At 37.2% G+C, this 17,535-nt stretch overlaps 1 protein-coding gene across 1 annotated transcript in view; it reads right to left on the bottom strand.

The window, feature by feature from the left end:
* Positions 1-17,535, bottom strand: part of LOC5569521 (protein aubergine) — a 30,840-nt gene that overhangs the window by 703 nt on the left and 12,602 nt on the right. The window contains exons 2-5 of the mRNA XM_001652781.3: positions 8,150-8,240; positions 7,004-8,088; positions 6,737-6,940; positions 45-986 (exon numbers count right to left, since the gene is read on the bottom strand). Of these exons, the coding sequence (XP_001652831.1) occupies positions 45-986; positions 6,737-6,940; positions 7,004-8,088; positions 8,150-8,236 (2,318 nt within the window). The 5' untranslated portion in view covers positions 8,237-8,240. The remainder of the gene's footprint in view (positions 1-44; positions 987-6,736; positions 6,941-7,003; positions 8,089-8,149; positions 8,241-17,535) is intronic.

The following is a 17,535-nucleotide window of genomic DNA, read 5'->3' as shown; positions in this document are numbered from 1 at the left end:
GATTTAGGAAGGCTATCTAGATGATTGGTATTAAATAGAATTACCTTTCTGGTAGGGTGACGACATCATCGACCACTGTTCCGGGTCTGGGATTCTGACGATGATCGAAGAAGCGTGTGTTGATTCGTTTGTTCACAATGAAGAAGGTGAGCAACACATCCTGATCGATTCCAGCGGATTTGTAGATCTGGTTCAGCTTCTCAACGATGGATTTAACTTCATGCTCGTACACGTAGTGAAGTTGACCCTCGCCGACACCGTCTCGGTAGAAGATGATACGTTTGGGCAGCTCTCCGAATTCCTTACGATATTCGTTCAATGCCTTGACCGTATTGATGGGCAGATAATTGGAAATTTCTTCACCATGCGTGTGCTGACTCACAGTCGAGAAGAATTTCGGAGTACCCTTGTTATCGTGATCTAACGTGGCAACCATGGCTCCGAAAGATTTGGACTTGTCCTTTCCATCATGGCAAACGTCGAACCCAATGGTCATCAAACCGTTGAGTGGGATCTTGACCTTCCATGGAACACCGCCCAGTTTGCAGTTCATTTGGATGACAACCTTTGTAGCCACGGACATGAGTGTTCGTACATTACCACCCTTTGGTGTGATCGTTTTTTGTACCATGACTTGCGTTGGGATGGCACGATCAACGCAACATTTCTTCTTGATGGCGGTGTACCGATCGGCCTTATTGTTGGTCACGACGCACATCACCAACTGCGGGTCCTTATTCAGCAGATTGTCCAATGTTCGCACATAGGTACCTGGGTTGTCGTCCGGAATGGTGACCACCTCACAGTTACTAATCTCAAATCGCATACCGCGTGCGGCTTGAATCATGCAGCCCAGGAAATCGTTGGCCTCACGTGAAGCCCGGTTCGGTACGATCAAATACCATCGCGTCAACCGCACCGTAGCGAACATGGGATTGTTACGGAAATGGGCCGTCCAATCTGCCTGTTCTCCAGCCTGTACGCCACTGTTGGAAAAGGAAAGAAATTAAAATCAGTTCAGCAAGCAGTTAAAAGCAATGTGTCCATTTAAGAGGGAAATAATACTCATTTTTTTTTTAAATTTTCAAGAACAGTTTAAGCAATGCTCAAGAAAATCTTTCATGAGGATTTCTACAAAATTTGAACGAAAACCCTTAAATTAATTCTACAGTTTCCGGATGTATTAAAATGTAAAACCGGATATGACATCATGATCCTGCGGTTTCACATTTTCCGGTAGTTACGTTGAAGAAAGTACTTCCTCCTTCCAGTATTATTTTTAGTCGAAATCAACATTTTCTTTTAAAAATGCTTTCGAAATTATGCGTTAAAAATGGCCCACAACCGGTTCCAGAAGAAATATTAGATCTGGTAAAACTCTCGTTCCATCCAAGGGATATCGTTTTTTCCATAAGCTATACTTGTTCATAGACGCACAATTGTCTCAAATGAATAAGAAATTCTGCAAACATGGGACTGACACGCTTTTATGAGCAGTATTTATCATGGAAAACATTTGATGATTCCGATGAGTCCAAGAAAGCATCTTAACAATTTCTTTCCAATGACTTTAATCGACAATTTCTTTACGAAAAAAGCGTTTTCTAAAAAAAGCATGAAGGCTGGTTTGCTACTGACAAGAAAAGGAATCGCCTATCTCGATGCGTGGAAAATTTCTTCCCAGAAATGGTCCAGAAATTCACATTTTTCTGATCGCAGTACGCAGTTGAGAAGAAATGTCATTTCAAAGGGGGTTCTCTGTAGGAAATTTCTTGACCCATTCAGTCAAGAAATTTCTTTACTTTTCTTGAGCGAAACAGCATACTTAGCTTGAACAAACAATGTTGCAAATGGGTTTATTTTTGACGTAGGACTACGTCTTTGTTTTCTATATTGGGGTGCACTTTAAAAGTACGGAAAATGAGACATGTAACGAAATTAGGGGAGATTTTGAACGTTAATAACTCAGTTGTTTATGAACCAATTATTACGATTTTTGTATCATTCGATCAGAAATGTATCTACGCATCGTTAGTAATATATCCGATAAGTGAATTTTGTTGTTAAACTATTGAAACTTTGATAAAACTTGACCCCTTTCTTATCCAACCAATCACGTTCGAGCATTTTTCGACGGTATCGCTTCCCACTATAAAAGCAAACGGGTCCCTGCTTCTTCCCTCAGTCTTCTTTTTGCGGTCGGACTGTGAACACGATCGGGCGAGTCATTCTCGCTTTGCTTTTGCACCCGCGTCACAGTTCAATTTGTGTTGTCGGAAGAGGAAGACGCAAGATTGATTTGCGGCGGCGATGACGATGGCTTGGGCGCTTCTCCGAGCGGCAGTAGTTCGCCCGTCATCGCCGCCGCAAATTTATCCGCGCTCCCAGATTTCGCATCTTATTCCTCAACCAATCTCACAGCTTCGTAAAAAATTAATTTGTCATGAATAATTGATGGCACAACAATTTGAGACTATTCTTGGACGCTGCTGCTGTGCCGTCGGGGTGAGTGCTCAACATTTCACAACGATTGTAAACTAGAGTGGCATTTCCAACAGTGTCTTTGATTTGCCATATTTTAAGGGAGCACTTCGATTATGAAAATTATCACATGTAACAAAATTGCGTCACATTTAGAATGGTTCAGTGTCATTAGCTAACTATTGAATATTTAGTGAATGTCAATCCTTCCAACTATTCATGTTCGACCAATTTCTCACGCATTATCATTTTCCGCAATTTTCAAGTAATTCTAAGCCCAACTCATTATTGGCACATACCCAAGTAACCAGTAAGCACGATAATGCGGCACGGTAACAGCATTATATGCGCATATAGGGTAATCATTTGATGCTTGTCAGTTTTATATACGCATATAATGCTATTATAATGCCAGAAAAGGCGAAATAGCGTGCCATTATAATGCGAAGATATAACCGTGCTTCTCGGCATCACTAGTGCTGATATAAGACCACGTGAGAAACGTCAGTTGTTTTCGCCAGGTTTTTCGGGCGAATATTTTGTGCTTTCGCGTACGCAGCCAGAGAGCTTTCGCGTATGCGGCCAAGCAGCTGGTACACGAGGTAAATAAATAAATGAATGAAAATGGAAACCTCGAATAGTATGCAAAATGTAATAAAATGATTGAGATAGTACTTCTCCGTATCAGACTTATTCATTTTGGTGGTTTTCATCCTTTTGAGGACTTGAAATTGCCACATATTGATCCTTGTTTATGATGATGAAATTCCTAACACAGACAAACAGACGTCACACTCTCACCGATGTCCATCGACCACCTTTTTAACGGCCGATTCAAATATATGGTAGGTGGCCAATCCACCACCCGCAGCGCTCGCATCGTTTTTGTTCGCGTTTGACGTTTACACACTACCGCCATCTGTTGGTCCATCGGCCAAACACACCGATTTTAGCATTGGGCGTACATGTCATCGTGACTATGATTTTGATCAGGATTTGTTCTAAGTGTTACGTCTGCTTGTCTGTGTTCCTAATTTTGCGTCTCGAACCTGCGGCACCTGTATTGTTGAGTTGTTGAAGTTCTGCTCCTTTGCTCCTTCGCCCACATAAGATGAATAGTATTGGAAAGAAAAGTGACCAATTTAAACCACCACTTTTCCCCGTCATAAAACCTGCAATTGTAGTAGTGAGAAGACTTATGTTTGACTCCCTCTCACCACTATATGTAAACACAAAGCACGTGGTATATCTGTCAAAACACTGGATGGCATTTAAACAGGCCCTGTATGCGAATATAGAGCCAATATAGTGCTTATTTAATGCCCGTATACATCAGGCTTAGAAGCATTAATGATGCTGTAATAGGGTTTCTATGCAGCGGAAGTGCTGTTATAAGGTGTGTAAGCATTTGTGGTGCTATTATAATGCATGTACGCATTTATGATGCTGATTAAGGGCTTATTATTAGTGCTAATGGTTACTTGGGAATGGTTACTTGGGTACCCATTTCTACCCATTTCCCATATTGGTTGACTAGAAAGAGAAAAGCACGAAAGGGAGGAGCATCATCTGCTAATCTAAGGGATTAAAAGACGTTTCCTTCGCTGGATTCGGTTTCATTCCATTTTCGCTTTCGAGCTGGTAAGAGCTCATCTGAACCTTGCTTAGCGAGGAGCACCTCGCAGTCAGAAGCATGCTGAGCTGTTGATCAGCGTCTGGTTTGTGAAATCGCTCAAGATTTCTATATTGACCTGCGCTTCCAGATTTCGGCTCGTGATAAACTCATCATCTGTGGTGTAGTCAAGAATCAAGCCCGTTAGGCACCATTACCAGAAGACCTCTGAGTGACTCAGCCAAAGAGCTACAAATCGAGCGTCCGGCTTGTGCAATCGCTCAAGATTTCAAAATTGAGCTACATTTCCAGATTTCGACTTCAGCCGTGTGATGTGTGATGTTGTCATCTATGACAACATCCGAGCTAACAAAGCCACGAGGGCCACCGACAGTACGTAAAAGAGTTTACAGAATAATATTTCCGACTTTATTTATCACATTGCCAAGCAATGAATAATATTTCTCTCAAACCATAAAACCAACAAAGCGATGACCGGAGCTTTCATTACAATCCTCTAATAATTTCCTATAGACACATTACTATTAAATATTCTTTATTAAGGTTAGCATGGTGAACATTGAGGAACTTTGTTCTTTCCAATGCTATCATATATTTCATAATATAATATCAAAATGGTCATACAACCTGAAGTGGAATTTCACATCCTCATAGATAAGTATGACGAATGATTGACCAAATTGTAATGTTCATACAAAACGAACTCACGTTCTTCGTATAAAGATAAACAATATTTGGGATATGATTGAACGTACACTTGGCTGCAAATCGTTATATGTATAAATCTTTACAAAAGTTTCGGGCACTGAAAACAGTATGAAGCCAAAACGAGCAACAAGAACGACATCAAAATCAGTTACATAAACCATCATGGTCCTACGTCACCAGTTCGTACAACCCCATAGGGATGTACCCTTATAGTTTTTCGAAAACAGTTCAAACATGTTTACTTGTTTCCAGTAGTAAATTGAGTGTTTATCAATAATTTTACCATCAAAACAGTTAGTTTACTATTGGATTAATCATCAGAGCATGGGATCATATTCCAGTAACTATTGCATATAGTATTCATCTGATTCGATTTGTCGTAAGTTCGTCGAAAATCAATGGAGATCTGGAGCTGCTATGAGAAATCGAGGGAATTATTCAAAGCTATTTTCAATAATCTCGTCAAGGGAAATTGTATGTTTTGCTGACAGTTCAATAAATTACGGTTCTAAAAGCTTCATATTTCAAACATTGTTGTTCAAATAAATTTGACCAGTTAAAAATTCTAGTTTTCGTGCACATCATGCCTACAGTGTGGATGTGTACTGCTGTGAAAAAAAATGAAAACAATAGACAAAACTTTATGCAAAGCTGATTTTTACATCCAAAATCTTATAAGATTTTAGGAGTAGCATCAACATTTCAGATTTTCATGAATATATGAAGTATAAAAGAAGATTTTTCACGGAGGTGGCTAGTTGAAGCATACTTTATGAGGTCCTAAGGTTTTCGGGATTCAAATCGGTTTTTTAAGCTCAAATGAAGGGTGACCCATAATGCCCCGTATGACCATTGACCATACTGCCCCGCCTTCCCCTATTATTCCAGTGATCAACTGAAGAAGGAAAATGTACTAATTACCTTGTCAGTGATTGTTCAAAAAAATTTCAGTAACTTATTGTTGTAAGGACTCTTGCAAATTTACCATTAATTATAATAGAAACGTATCAATCATCTCATCAAGAACTGTCAAAAAATCCTGTATAAAACCTTCTGAAAACTTTTCAAGGATCTCAATGATACTAATACACACAATAGAAATTTCAGCTAGCACGTCGTTGGCGAGTGTAGTGTGGTATTTCAATACCTAAAAAATAATGCGCCCTCGAGCTAGACATTGGATTTCAATAGAAAGCGTTGTGTTTGGATGGGCATCTAATTCTTCTGAAAGAGGCGCGCGTTGCGTAAAAGGACCACGTGATTATTGAGCTGAAATCGAATTCAGGTTAACTCCAGGTAAGGGGCGATCCATTAATTACGTAAGACAATTTTCGGGGTTTTTCAACCCCCCCTCCCCCATATGATAAACCCTTACATAATTAATCAACCCCCCTCCCCCATATGATAAACCCTTACATAATTAATGGACAGCCCCTAACGCGCTTGAACTAGAGATCAGGGAGGAGTGAGTTCGATTATCACCGAGAAAACGTGTAACTTGTCCATTTAATCCAATTGCAAAGTATATGTAATGTTTAGTTTTTCGATAGTTGTTAATTTCAATGATGTTTGATAAGATCTTCTTTGAATCTGCCGAATATCTTGCAGCCAGAACTCTACGAAGCAAGAAATCGGTTGAAAATTGAAAGAAAAATCTAACAAAGATTCAAGAATCCAGAAACGTTAAATATCCCTTCCTAAATTCTGCAATGACTGCTAGCAACTCACCTCTGTCATAATGTGAAATATGAAATTTCTAGTTTTGCACATAGTGTTTGAAATAAGAACAAACCATATTTCTTAAGTTCGATTTGAAATACATATTTTCCAGGTGTTCTAAATTCCCGGGATTTTCCCGGATGAATGGACAATGGACACCCTGCAAAAGATTCAACACATATGATGTACACTTACTTGGCTGTGGTCGAGAAGAAGATCATTTCCTGTGGTAACAATCGTCCAGGAAGATCGATTAGACGTCGGTCAAGCTCCATCTGCCAGGTCTTGAAGACTTCCATACTCTCTGGCGACGTTTGCAACCGACGGTTGAACGTCTCCAATCGTTCAATACGTCGATCCGGGTTGAGACGAGTGTGATCGGCCATGGCACGCATCATTCTGAAATTAAGACGGAAAAGTATTGATCGGAACAGAAAATTACTTTCGATCATGACGCCCTACCTGAAATCAGATCTCATTTGATCGGTCAAACCCGTCATCTGGCACAGTTCTGGAACAAGGGCCATGAGTTCGCTGCCTCCAGCGCGCAGATCGCGTTTCTTGGCTCGCGACAGCAACATAGGCTGATGTGGATCACGAATGCGAATGTTGTACTTCTGTTTGTAATACTCAATGAAGGACGTTTTACCGGCCTTGGTATCGAACGTACTCTCCGGAGTGGTTTCAAACGTGACGTCGTGAATGGTATAGGTTTTATTGTTGTAACCGGTCAGTACAACGACACCAAGTACGGCACGTTTGAACGAATCCTTGTAGTTACGATCGTGCTTCTGACAATCGCGCAAGATGTCGTAGCATGTCTGCATACGCATAGTTTTATGTGCAATTTCGCAACACACCAGAATGTCCTGTTCATGTTGACGAATACTGGTAATGTAACCTGGCCAGAGTTCGATTTGATACTCACGAATGGCGATCTTGGCAGCCGCGTCGTACAAGTTACGACCGACCAGCTGAAGATTCAAACCCGCCATAGCGCGACGCAAAATCAAATTCAGCACTTGGATACCGGCTTCGTTGGTCATATCCACGGAGCCCGTATGGACAATGCGCAGCTGGTAGACATCTCCAGTACGTTCGTGTCTGGATTGCAATGTCAGTTGATCGCTTCTCAATTTGTTGACCATGAACAGTTGAGTTCCGTCAAACAGGAATCCTCCGAAGATTTTCTTGTGTTCGTTGACCAATCCCTGCATGAGACGCATGCTGGCGCATTGCGGGGAGAAGTCCAACCGATACTGGTACAGAGTCCACTCGATGTGTTTCAACAGTTTGAAATAGTTACTGTTCAGCTGGAGAGCCTGACCCGTGGTACCATGCTTCGATGGAGCATCCAGAGCACGGGTACGGAGCGTATCTCCAACGCCACGGCGACTGCGTTGGCGTCGTTCGCCGCGTTCACCACCAGGACGATCTCCTCCATTACCGTTTCCGGACCGTTCACGGCCACCTGCCGATGATTCACGGTGGTGTTCTCTCGGTTCCCTCGATCGACCTTCATCGCGCGAACTGTAGGCTGGGCGAGACTGTAAAACAAAAAGCGATTATTAAAGTTCAAGATCTACATCCTCAAGAAGACAAACTTACAGAAGGACTTCCACGGCCTTCGTGGGGCGACCCCACTTCTGTGTAACCACGCGCACGGTAGCGCCCTTGAGAGTAACGGTCAGACATTATGCTGGAAACATAGTTTTCGGTTAGATGGAAGCTTAAAGTTGATCAAAAGTCTGATCTACGGCGATACTGATCACGTGGTGGGTTGAGTGTGTTATAAACTGGATAAACGACTTTCGACGGACAAAAAGTACAGAAGCGAAAATGTGTTGACATCAATGCGGCCTATTCTAGTAATTATGAGAAGCTTGAAGCCATTATTTCGGGTACAGTCGAAAGTTCCTTAAAGACTCCATGACCTCAAACTCGGCACGATCAGCATCGAAATAGAAGAAGTTCTCGTACGTAGGGACTCGAAAAGATTACCATAGCACTTCTGTTACAACGTTTTATACTTTGGCTCAGGGTTGTTAAGTATCATGATCGGCTTGCGACACTGACGAAACGAGTCTTCTCACTGTCGCAAGTCGAAACTATATTTCATGTGCTAACTTTGTCAAGTCGCAATGACAGAGCTTTCACGTGAGGAATTTTAATGTTGTTTTGCTATTAAAATTTGTATCTCATTTTGGAGAATTTCGGGAAGTAAATTGTAGTATTGAAGAGCAAATAGAAAATGTAGTATTGAAGAGCAAATAGAAAACTAGTAGTAGATTATTTATGATGTATGATTATGGGAACAAACAAATTTAATTTGTCATTGTATTACTTCACAAATTATAATCGATAGTGAATTTCATTCAGTGTAATCTTAAGCATCACACGACAGTTTCTACGTTCGGTCCAAGCTCAAGCGATAAAAGAAGAACACGAAGATGCAAAGCGAGTGAGCCGAATCGACGCGGCAACGAAATACGTCGATACAGTCACCACTGGGGGTGTCGAGAGAACTAAAGAGCGAATGAGGAAAAGAGATGGAAGATTTCAGCAGCGCACTCGCATTGAGATCTGTCGGTGCGCATCCTCAGTCAATTGACGAATTTTGACGCGAACGGTTTGTTGTTGAAAAGAAAAAACAAATAAAACACGAAAGTCGCGAAAATTAACAAAAATAGTTTAAATTTTGAAAGAATACGACATGGCGCAGTCGGTATGCTTCATGATAATAGTGATATTGTGAGAAATGTTTATGTTTGCATAAGAATTTGTTTGAAATCGATCGTCGGTCTTTGTTCTGTGATGTGTACTTGTAATGTGAAGTGAGAAAAGCAGAATTGGTGCTGGAAGGTAATGCAGGAGTTGAGGTAAGGTGTTCATTATGAAATAGTGACGTTAGGGGGACGAGACTGGTCAAAGAAGGACTTCTAAAAAGGGAAATTTTCCTGATTATGGTGTATCAACATTTTGCCAATCTGCTACGCAGGGCTGGTAGCAAATCACTTTTTGATGACTTGGTCACTTTTTGCGATTTGATTCTTTGAAAAAAAAAATTCAAAATCTATGGCAAAAAAATCAGGAACAATATCTGACAGACTTGCTGAATAAATTAGTAAACTTTCTAAATTCTGGCAAAAACAAAATAAAATAAAATCTTACGTGAAAATTTTGGCTCGAAGATACATTGATAAATAATTTTAGCATCGAAGGGACAGTTGAATGCAGCAGACAGTGCACTTAATTAAAAATAATAATGTTGCTTGCAATAGTTACTGGCAATGGAATGGAAGAGGAGATATTGCCTATGAATTTTGAAATTGGTGATGTTGCGTGCTTTGAATAATGTTCCAAATAATTTTCGAAACAGTAAATTAGCAAATATTTTATAAATATTTTGGTTCATGCAATTATCTTGGTATTCTACTAGTAACGTTTTCGTATTCGTATTCGTTTATAATTATAAAAGATGCATAACTACCGTCAGTGCATTAGATTCCGTTTGTTGAAGACAAACTTTTGTTGTAAAATAACTTTATGTCGATTATGACACAATGTAGCTCGAAGTGTATGCAACCAGTAGCAAATTTTATTTCTTTGAAAAAAAAAATCTCTAAAAAAAGTGATTGTATTGCACTTGATACTGCAGCTGCGCGTTTTCATTTCCGCTCAAGGTAAAACAAAATTCAAAGGATGTTAAAATGTAATATTTGAATTTTGTAACCTATTGTGTTATTTTAATCAAAACAACTACAATAATGATAAAGAAAGCTTACATATACCAAATTCAATAAGTATTGATGATTTTGTTATTGTTTTTAGCGTGAGTGGTAATTCAAAAAAAAAATCTGATTCAATTCGCAAAGCTAAAACGCGAAGGTGGCCGCTGTTATAGAAAGGTGATAAGCGCATCTAAGTTGAAGTTACTAGAGATAACTTTTGAAGAAAAATTCCTACAATAATTTAACTGATAAGATTTTGGCAATTCAAAGTACAGGGAATCGCAAATATTCATTTTAATTAGTAAAATTTTCTTAACCTTACTTTACATTTGATCGCCAATGGCCGCTTACAAGGCCTTATGTTAAAACAAAGTATTATTTAAATGAATAAAAACATTCTCAGACGGCTTCATTTTCAACTGTTGAAGTTACCAGAAGATACCCGAGCGTAAATGATTATTTTTACACGAAAAATCAATTTCTAAACTAATTAGTGGATAAAGGGGCATGAATGATTACAGGTGAGTGCACTCTAACTAGATGAGCGACAATGTAGATGAGCGGATTCATGCGTAATACTTAGAAAATTGAACAAAAAAAAAATTTTGAAAAGCAGAGTTAGCGGACTTTTGCTGGTAACGCAGATTAACGGATTTCTGAATCTAAAAAAAAAATGAGAGAACGTAATTATTTGAAAAGCAGAGCGAGTGGGCTACTGCTAGCTATGCAGATGAGCGGATTCCTGTATGGTGCTTTAAAAACAAAACAAAAAATATTTGAAGAGCAGAGCGAGTGGGCAACTGCTACATGCAGATGAGCGGATTCCTGCAAATTATTCAGTAAAAAAAAAGAGAACTGAAAGACAAAAAAAAATTAAATAAAAAAAAAGAGCAGAGCGAGTGGGCTACTGCTGACTATGCAGATGAGCGGATTCCTGCATCGTTTAAAAAAAAATGGAATAAATATTTGAAAGCAGAGCGAGTGGGCTACTGCTACATGAGAACTATGCAGATGAGCGGATTCCTGCATGTTATTGAGCAAAAAAATAAAAATAAAGAGCAGTGCAAGTGGGCTACTGCTGATTATGCAGATGAGCGGATCCTGCATAGTATTTTAAAAAAAAAAATAAAGGAAATGGAATAAATATTTGAAAAGCAGAGCGAGTGGGCTACTGTTAAGTATGCAGATGTACGGATTCCTGCAGTGTTCAGCAAAAAAAAAAAAAAGAAGAAGGGAAATGAAAAAAAAATCAGAGCGAACCAGCCACTGCTGGCTATATAGATGAGCGTATGAGAGGAAGAAAAATATTAGAAAAGCTTAGCGAGTGGACTACTCCTAGATGACCGGATTCTAGCTGGATAATTAAAAAAAAAAAAAACGATTAAGCAGATTATTAAAGTTGAAGGTAATACACTTTAATGATTATGGAAGAGATAAAACCAAGGCAAAACTCAATGCATTTTGGTTCAATTTATATTTCAATCAATTGTTTAGATAGAGTTCGATACTGGATTTGAAGTCAACAACCAGCCTGGCAAGCTCGTTGCACTGATTTTCTATCTAGCTTCAGTCATTTGTTTTCAAGTGATGTCTCTATCTATGAGGATTAAAAAAATAAATAATCTTTAATAAAAAATAAGACAATAACTAATTCGTTTGAGTTAGAATCAATATTCATTAAATGATTGAAAAAGGGTTTGATTCTGGATTTAGAGTCTATCAACCAGCCTGGCAAGCTCGTTGAACTGATTTTCTATCTAGGCTCAGACGTTAGTTTTCAAGTGATATCTCTTTCTTTAAGGATTGAAAACTAGTATGGAGTTTGAACAAAATTATGGAATACATAGAAATATCGAATTATAAATAAATTTGAGTAAACATTAATTAATTAAATTTGTAAAAAGAAAAACAACTATCATAATTTTATTTTAAAAGTGAGTCTCGAAAGGTTTCGATAAACTAACAATTCATAATTACCAAGATTTTGACAATCTAATCAGATTTGTTGTTGTTTATTATATAAAATACTGGATTTTAAATTAATCAATTATCATCCTGGCAAGCTCGTTGAACTAATTTTATATCCGGTTTCAGCAATTGTTTTTTTAATTGACTTTTCTAGAAGGGTTCTTAATCAACATGAAAATAGAAGAAAATAATGAAAGATATGAAATCAGTAAATACATTGGAGAGAACACCGCATAATTTGATTAAACAAAACGTAAATGTGGGGTGAATTTCAACTTCTCAGAATATCATTTCGATAAATTATCAACTGATTAAATTAAATGATTTATGTAGTAAACACGAACAATTTATGAATTGCTACAACTTAGCAATAGATTTTGATTTGCTAGAAGTTTTCATGACGAATTAGATGATGGACTGAAAACCAATCAGCTAGCGTGACATGCTCGCTAAATTGAATGTTTCGCTAGAATAAGAAATTAATAGTTTAATTTATTCTTTGAAGACAATTTCAAATTCATATCAAACAAAGAAAATATTCAAAGACGACATGAAAATATCGGATATGTCGATGTGGATTAACCCGTAGGCTACGGGGCTGACAACCAAAATTCAAATTGCTCGTATTTGAGCATAACTCCATATTTTTCAGTGAAATTTTGAGGATTGCTTCACTAATAGTTGTAGTTTCATGAGTGAGGGGAAAGTATAGATTCAGAGTATTGTGGACAAAGTTATTCCAGAACATCTCTGGGTCAGGTAGGGTGAAAATCACATAAACTTCCTTTTAGAACTCATTTATTATTTGGAAACGAAATGTTTTCATACAAAAAGTGAAGAGACCCGTTATTTGTAATAAGTTACGATGCAACAGGATATTAAGAAAAAATAAAATTAACCTAGAACAATGCTAAGGCCTCCAAAACATTCTGAAGTTTTGACCATAATCTACACAGGTTCATAAATTATTTTAAGCGAGTGATATCCTCGTTTAGTGGTTTACAGCACTCATTTAGCCTTAACAGACGTTTTCACAAATTTTGATAAGATATTGGATATTGGAAGTTATCCAAATCAACTTGGAATTCAGGTCATTTTGATCTATCAAATCTACTACAGTTTATACTCACCCAATTCCCGTGAAACTTTCTCGTTCCTTTCCATAAAGCATCATATGACCCGGAAAATGTACTGCTATGAATATTGATAATCTGAAGGTCTTCAGAACATACTGAAGTTATGGGCATCAATTTCTATATGCAGCTTGACTTATTATTCAATCAAAATGTTTTCAATATATCCATACTTGATCGAAAATCTCCGATAGAGTTAAAAAAATTGTTTCAGACGTGTTCACAAATTTTGACAAGATATTGGAAATTGGAAGTCATCCAAATCAATCTGGAGTTCAAGTCTTTTCTGATCTATCAAATCTACTACAGTTTATACTCACCCAATTCCCGTGAAACCTTCTCGTTCCTATCCATAAAGCTTTATATGACTCGGAAAGTGTACTGCTATGAATATTGAGCATTTTAAGGTCTTCAGAACATACTGAAGTTGTGGACATTGATTTCTATATACAGCTTAACTTATTATTCGAACAAATTGTTTAAAATATATCCATATTTGATCACAAATCACCGTTAAAGTTAAAAAAAAGTTTCTGGTATTGTTTTTCACTTGTTAACAACATTTATTATAACAGTTCCACTGTTGGGTCCGCGGACCGCCGACCAAGTAAAAAGCACGCGGAAACGAACCCCTCACAACGAGCCGTTTTTTCGCCGTTAACAAGGTTGAGAAACAGTGCTCTAGAGACATCTGAAAAGCTTTTGAAATGACATATGGACATTCAAGGGTACTGAGCACCTCCACTAATTTCAACAATGTCTCTTGCAAAGTGTATTAAATTATTTGCATGAGTTTTTGGAAATCACTGAGCATGTAGTTAGCTGGAAGTTTTTGCGAATGTTAAGATGCGTTTACAGGAATCAAATCAATTATGTAGATGATGATGATGAACTACACGCTGTGAAGTAGACCATCGAAAATCATACATTTTGCCTTACGAAAGGTGGAACGATTATTGCAATACGAATGCTTTATGTATCGTTCGTATACATCATTAACTGTAAATTATGTGGTGGAAACAAGACGACTGTGTCAATTTGTTGTAGCGTATATTCAAGAAAGAATTTGTATTTTTTCTGCTGACGTATTTTTTACGAGACGTTTCGGAAAAGATGATCGCTCAGTTACCTTAAGATGTTCAATATTCATAGCAGTACACTTTCCGAGTCATATAAAGCTTTATGGATAGGAACGAGAAGGTTTCACGGGAATTGGGTGAGTATAAACTGTAGTAGATTTGATAGATCAAAAAGGCTTGAACTCCAGGTTGATTTGGATGTCTTCCAATATCCAATATCTTGTCAAAATTTGTGAACACGTTTGAAACATTTTTTTTTTAACTCTATCGGAGATTTGCGATCAAGTATGGATATATTGAAAACATTTTGTTTGAATAATAAGTTAAGCTTCATATATAAATTGATGCCCATAACTTCAGTATGTTCTGAAGACCTTCAGATTATCAATATTCATAGCAGTACACTTTCCGAGTCATATTAAGCTTTATGGATAGGAACGAGAAAGTTTCATGGGAATTGGGTGAGTATAAACTGTACTAGATTCGATAGAACAAAAGGACTTGAACTCCAGGTTAATTTGGAAGGCTTCCAAAATCCAATATCTTGTCAAAATTTGTGAACACGTCTGAAACAATTTTTTTTTAACTCTATCGGAGATTTGCGATCAAGTATGGATATATTGAAAACATTTTGTTTGAATAATAAGTTAAGCTTCATATAGAAATTGATGCCCATAACTTCAGTATGTTCTGAAGACCTTCAGATTATCAATATTCATAGCAGTACACTTTCCGAGTCATATGAAGCTTTATGGATAGGAACGAGAAAGTTTCACGGGAATTGGGTGAGTATAAACTGTAGTAGATTTGATAGATCAAAATGACCTGAATTCCAAGCTGATTTGGATAACTTCCAATATCCAATATCTTGTCAAAATTTATGAACACGTCTGTTAAGGCTAAATGAGTGCTGTAAACCACTAAACGTGGACATCATTCGCTTAAAATAATTTACGAACCTGTGTAGATTATGGTCAAAACTTCAGAATGTTTTGGAGGCCTTAGCATTGTTCTAGGTTAATTTTATTTTTTCTTAATATCCTGTTGCATCGTAACTTATTACAAATAACGGGTCTATTCACTTTTTGTATGAAAACATTTCGTTTCCAAATAATAAATGAGTTCTAAAAGGAAGTTTATGTGATTTTCACCCTACCTGAACCAGAGATGTTCTGGAATAACTTTGTCCACAATACTCTGAATCTATACTTTCCCCTCACTCATGAAACTACAACTATTACTGAAGCAATCCTCAAAATTTCAATGAAAAATATGGAGTTATGCTCAAATACGAGCAATTTGAATTTTGGTTGTCAGCCCCGTAGCCTACGGGTTAACGGATTCCTGAATCTAAAAAAAAATGAGAGAACGTAATTATTTGAAAAGCAGAGCGAGTGGGCTACTGCTAGCTATGCAGATGAGCGGATTCCTGCATGGTGCTTTAAAAACAAAACAAAAATATTTGAAGAGCAGAGCGAGTGGGCAACTGCTACATGCAGATGAGCGGATTCCTGCAAATTATTCAGCAAAAAAAAAAGAGAACTGAAAGACAAAAAAAAATTAAATAAAAATAAGAGTAGAGCGAGTGGGCTACTGCTGACTATGCAGATGAGCGGATTCCTGCATCGTTTTTAAAAAAATGGAATAAATATTTGAAAGCAGAGCGAGTGGGCTACTGCTACATGAGAACTATGCAGATGAGCGGATTCCTGCATGTTATTGAGCAAAAAAAAATAATAAAGAGCAGTGCAAGTGGGCTACTGCTGATTATGCAGATGAGCGGATCCTGCATAGTATTTAAAAAAAAAAAAATAAAGGAAATGGAATAAATATTTGAAAAGCAGAGCGAGTGGGCTACTGTTAAGTATGCAGATGTACGGATTCCTGCAGTGTTCAGCAAAAAAAAAAAAAAGAAGAAGGGAAATGAAAAAAAAATCAGAGCGAACCAGCCACTGCTGGCTATATAGATGAGCGTATGAGAGGAAGAAAAATATTAGAAAAGCTTAGCGAGTGGACTACTCCTAGATGACCGGATTCTAGCTCAATAATTAAAAAAAAAGCGATTAAGCAGATTATTATAGTTGAAGGTAATACACTTTAATGATTATGGAAGAGATAAAACCAAGGCAAAACTCAATGCATTTTGGTTCAATTTATATTTCAATCAATTGTTTAGATAGAGTTCGATACTGGATTTGAAGTCAACAACCAGCCTGGCAAGCTCGTTGCACTGATTTTCTATCTAGCTTCAGTCATTTGTTTTCATGTGATGTCTCTATCTATGAGGATTTAAAATTAATAATCTTTAATAAAAAAAAAATAAGACAATAACTAATTCGTTTGAGTTAGAATCAATATTCATTAAATGATTGAAAAAGGGTTTGATTCTGGATTTAGAGTCTATCAACCAGCCTGGCAAGCTCGTTGAACTGATTTTCTATCTAGGCTCAGACGTTAGTTTTCAAGTGATATCTCTTTCTTTAAGGATTGAAAACTAGTATGGAGTTTGAACAAAATTATGGAATACATAGAAATATCGAATTATAAATAAATTTGAGTAAACATTAATTAATTAAATTTGTAAAAAGAAAAACAACTATCATAATTTTATTTTAAAAGTGAGTCTCGAAAGGTTTCGATAAACTAACAATTCATAATTACCAAGATTTTGACAATCTAATCAGATTTGTTGTTGTTTATTATATAAAATACTGGATTTTAAATTAATCAATTATCATCCTGGCAAGCTCGTTGAACTAATTTTATATCCGGTTTCAGCAATTGTTTTTTTAATTGACTTTTCTAGAAGGGTTCTTAATCAACATGAAAATAGAAGAAAATAATGAAAGATATGAAATCAGTAAATACATTGGAGAGAACACCGCATAATTTGATTAAACAAAACGTAAATGTGGGGTGAATTTCAACTTCTCAGAATATCATTTCGATAAATTATCAACTGATTAAATTAAATGATTTATGTAGTAAACACGAACAATTTATGAATTGCTACAACTTAGCAATAGATTTTGATTTGCTAGAAGTTTTCATGACGAATTGGATGATGGACTGAAAACCAATCA

Source organism: Aedes aegypti, chromosome 2 (assembly GCF_002204515.2).
Source record: "Aedes aegypti strain LVP_AGWG chromosome 2, AaegL5.0 Primary Assembly, whole genome shotgun sequence".
NCBI classification, from domain to species: Eukaryota; Metazoa; Arthropoda; class Insecta; order Diptera; family Culicidae; genus Aedes; species Aedes aegypti.
Note: the sequence above shows the minus strand (reverse complement) of the source record. Positions and strands in the feature narration are given on the sequence as shown.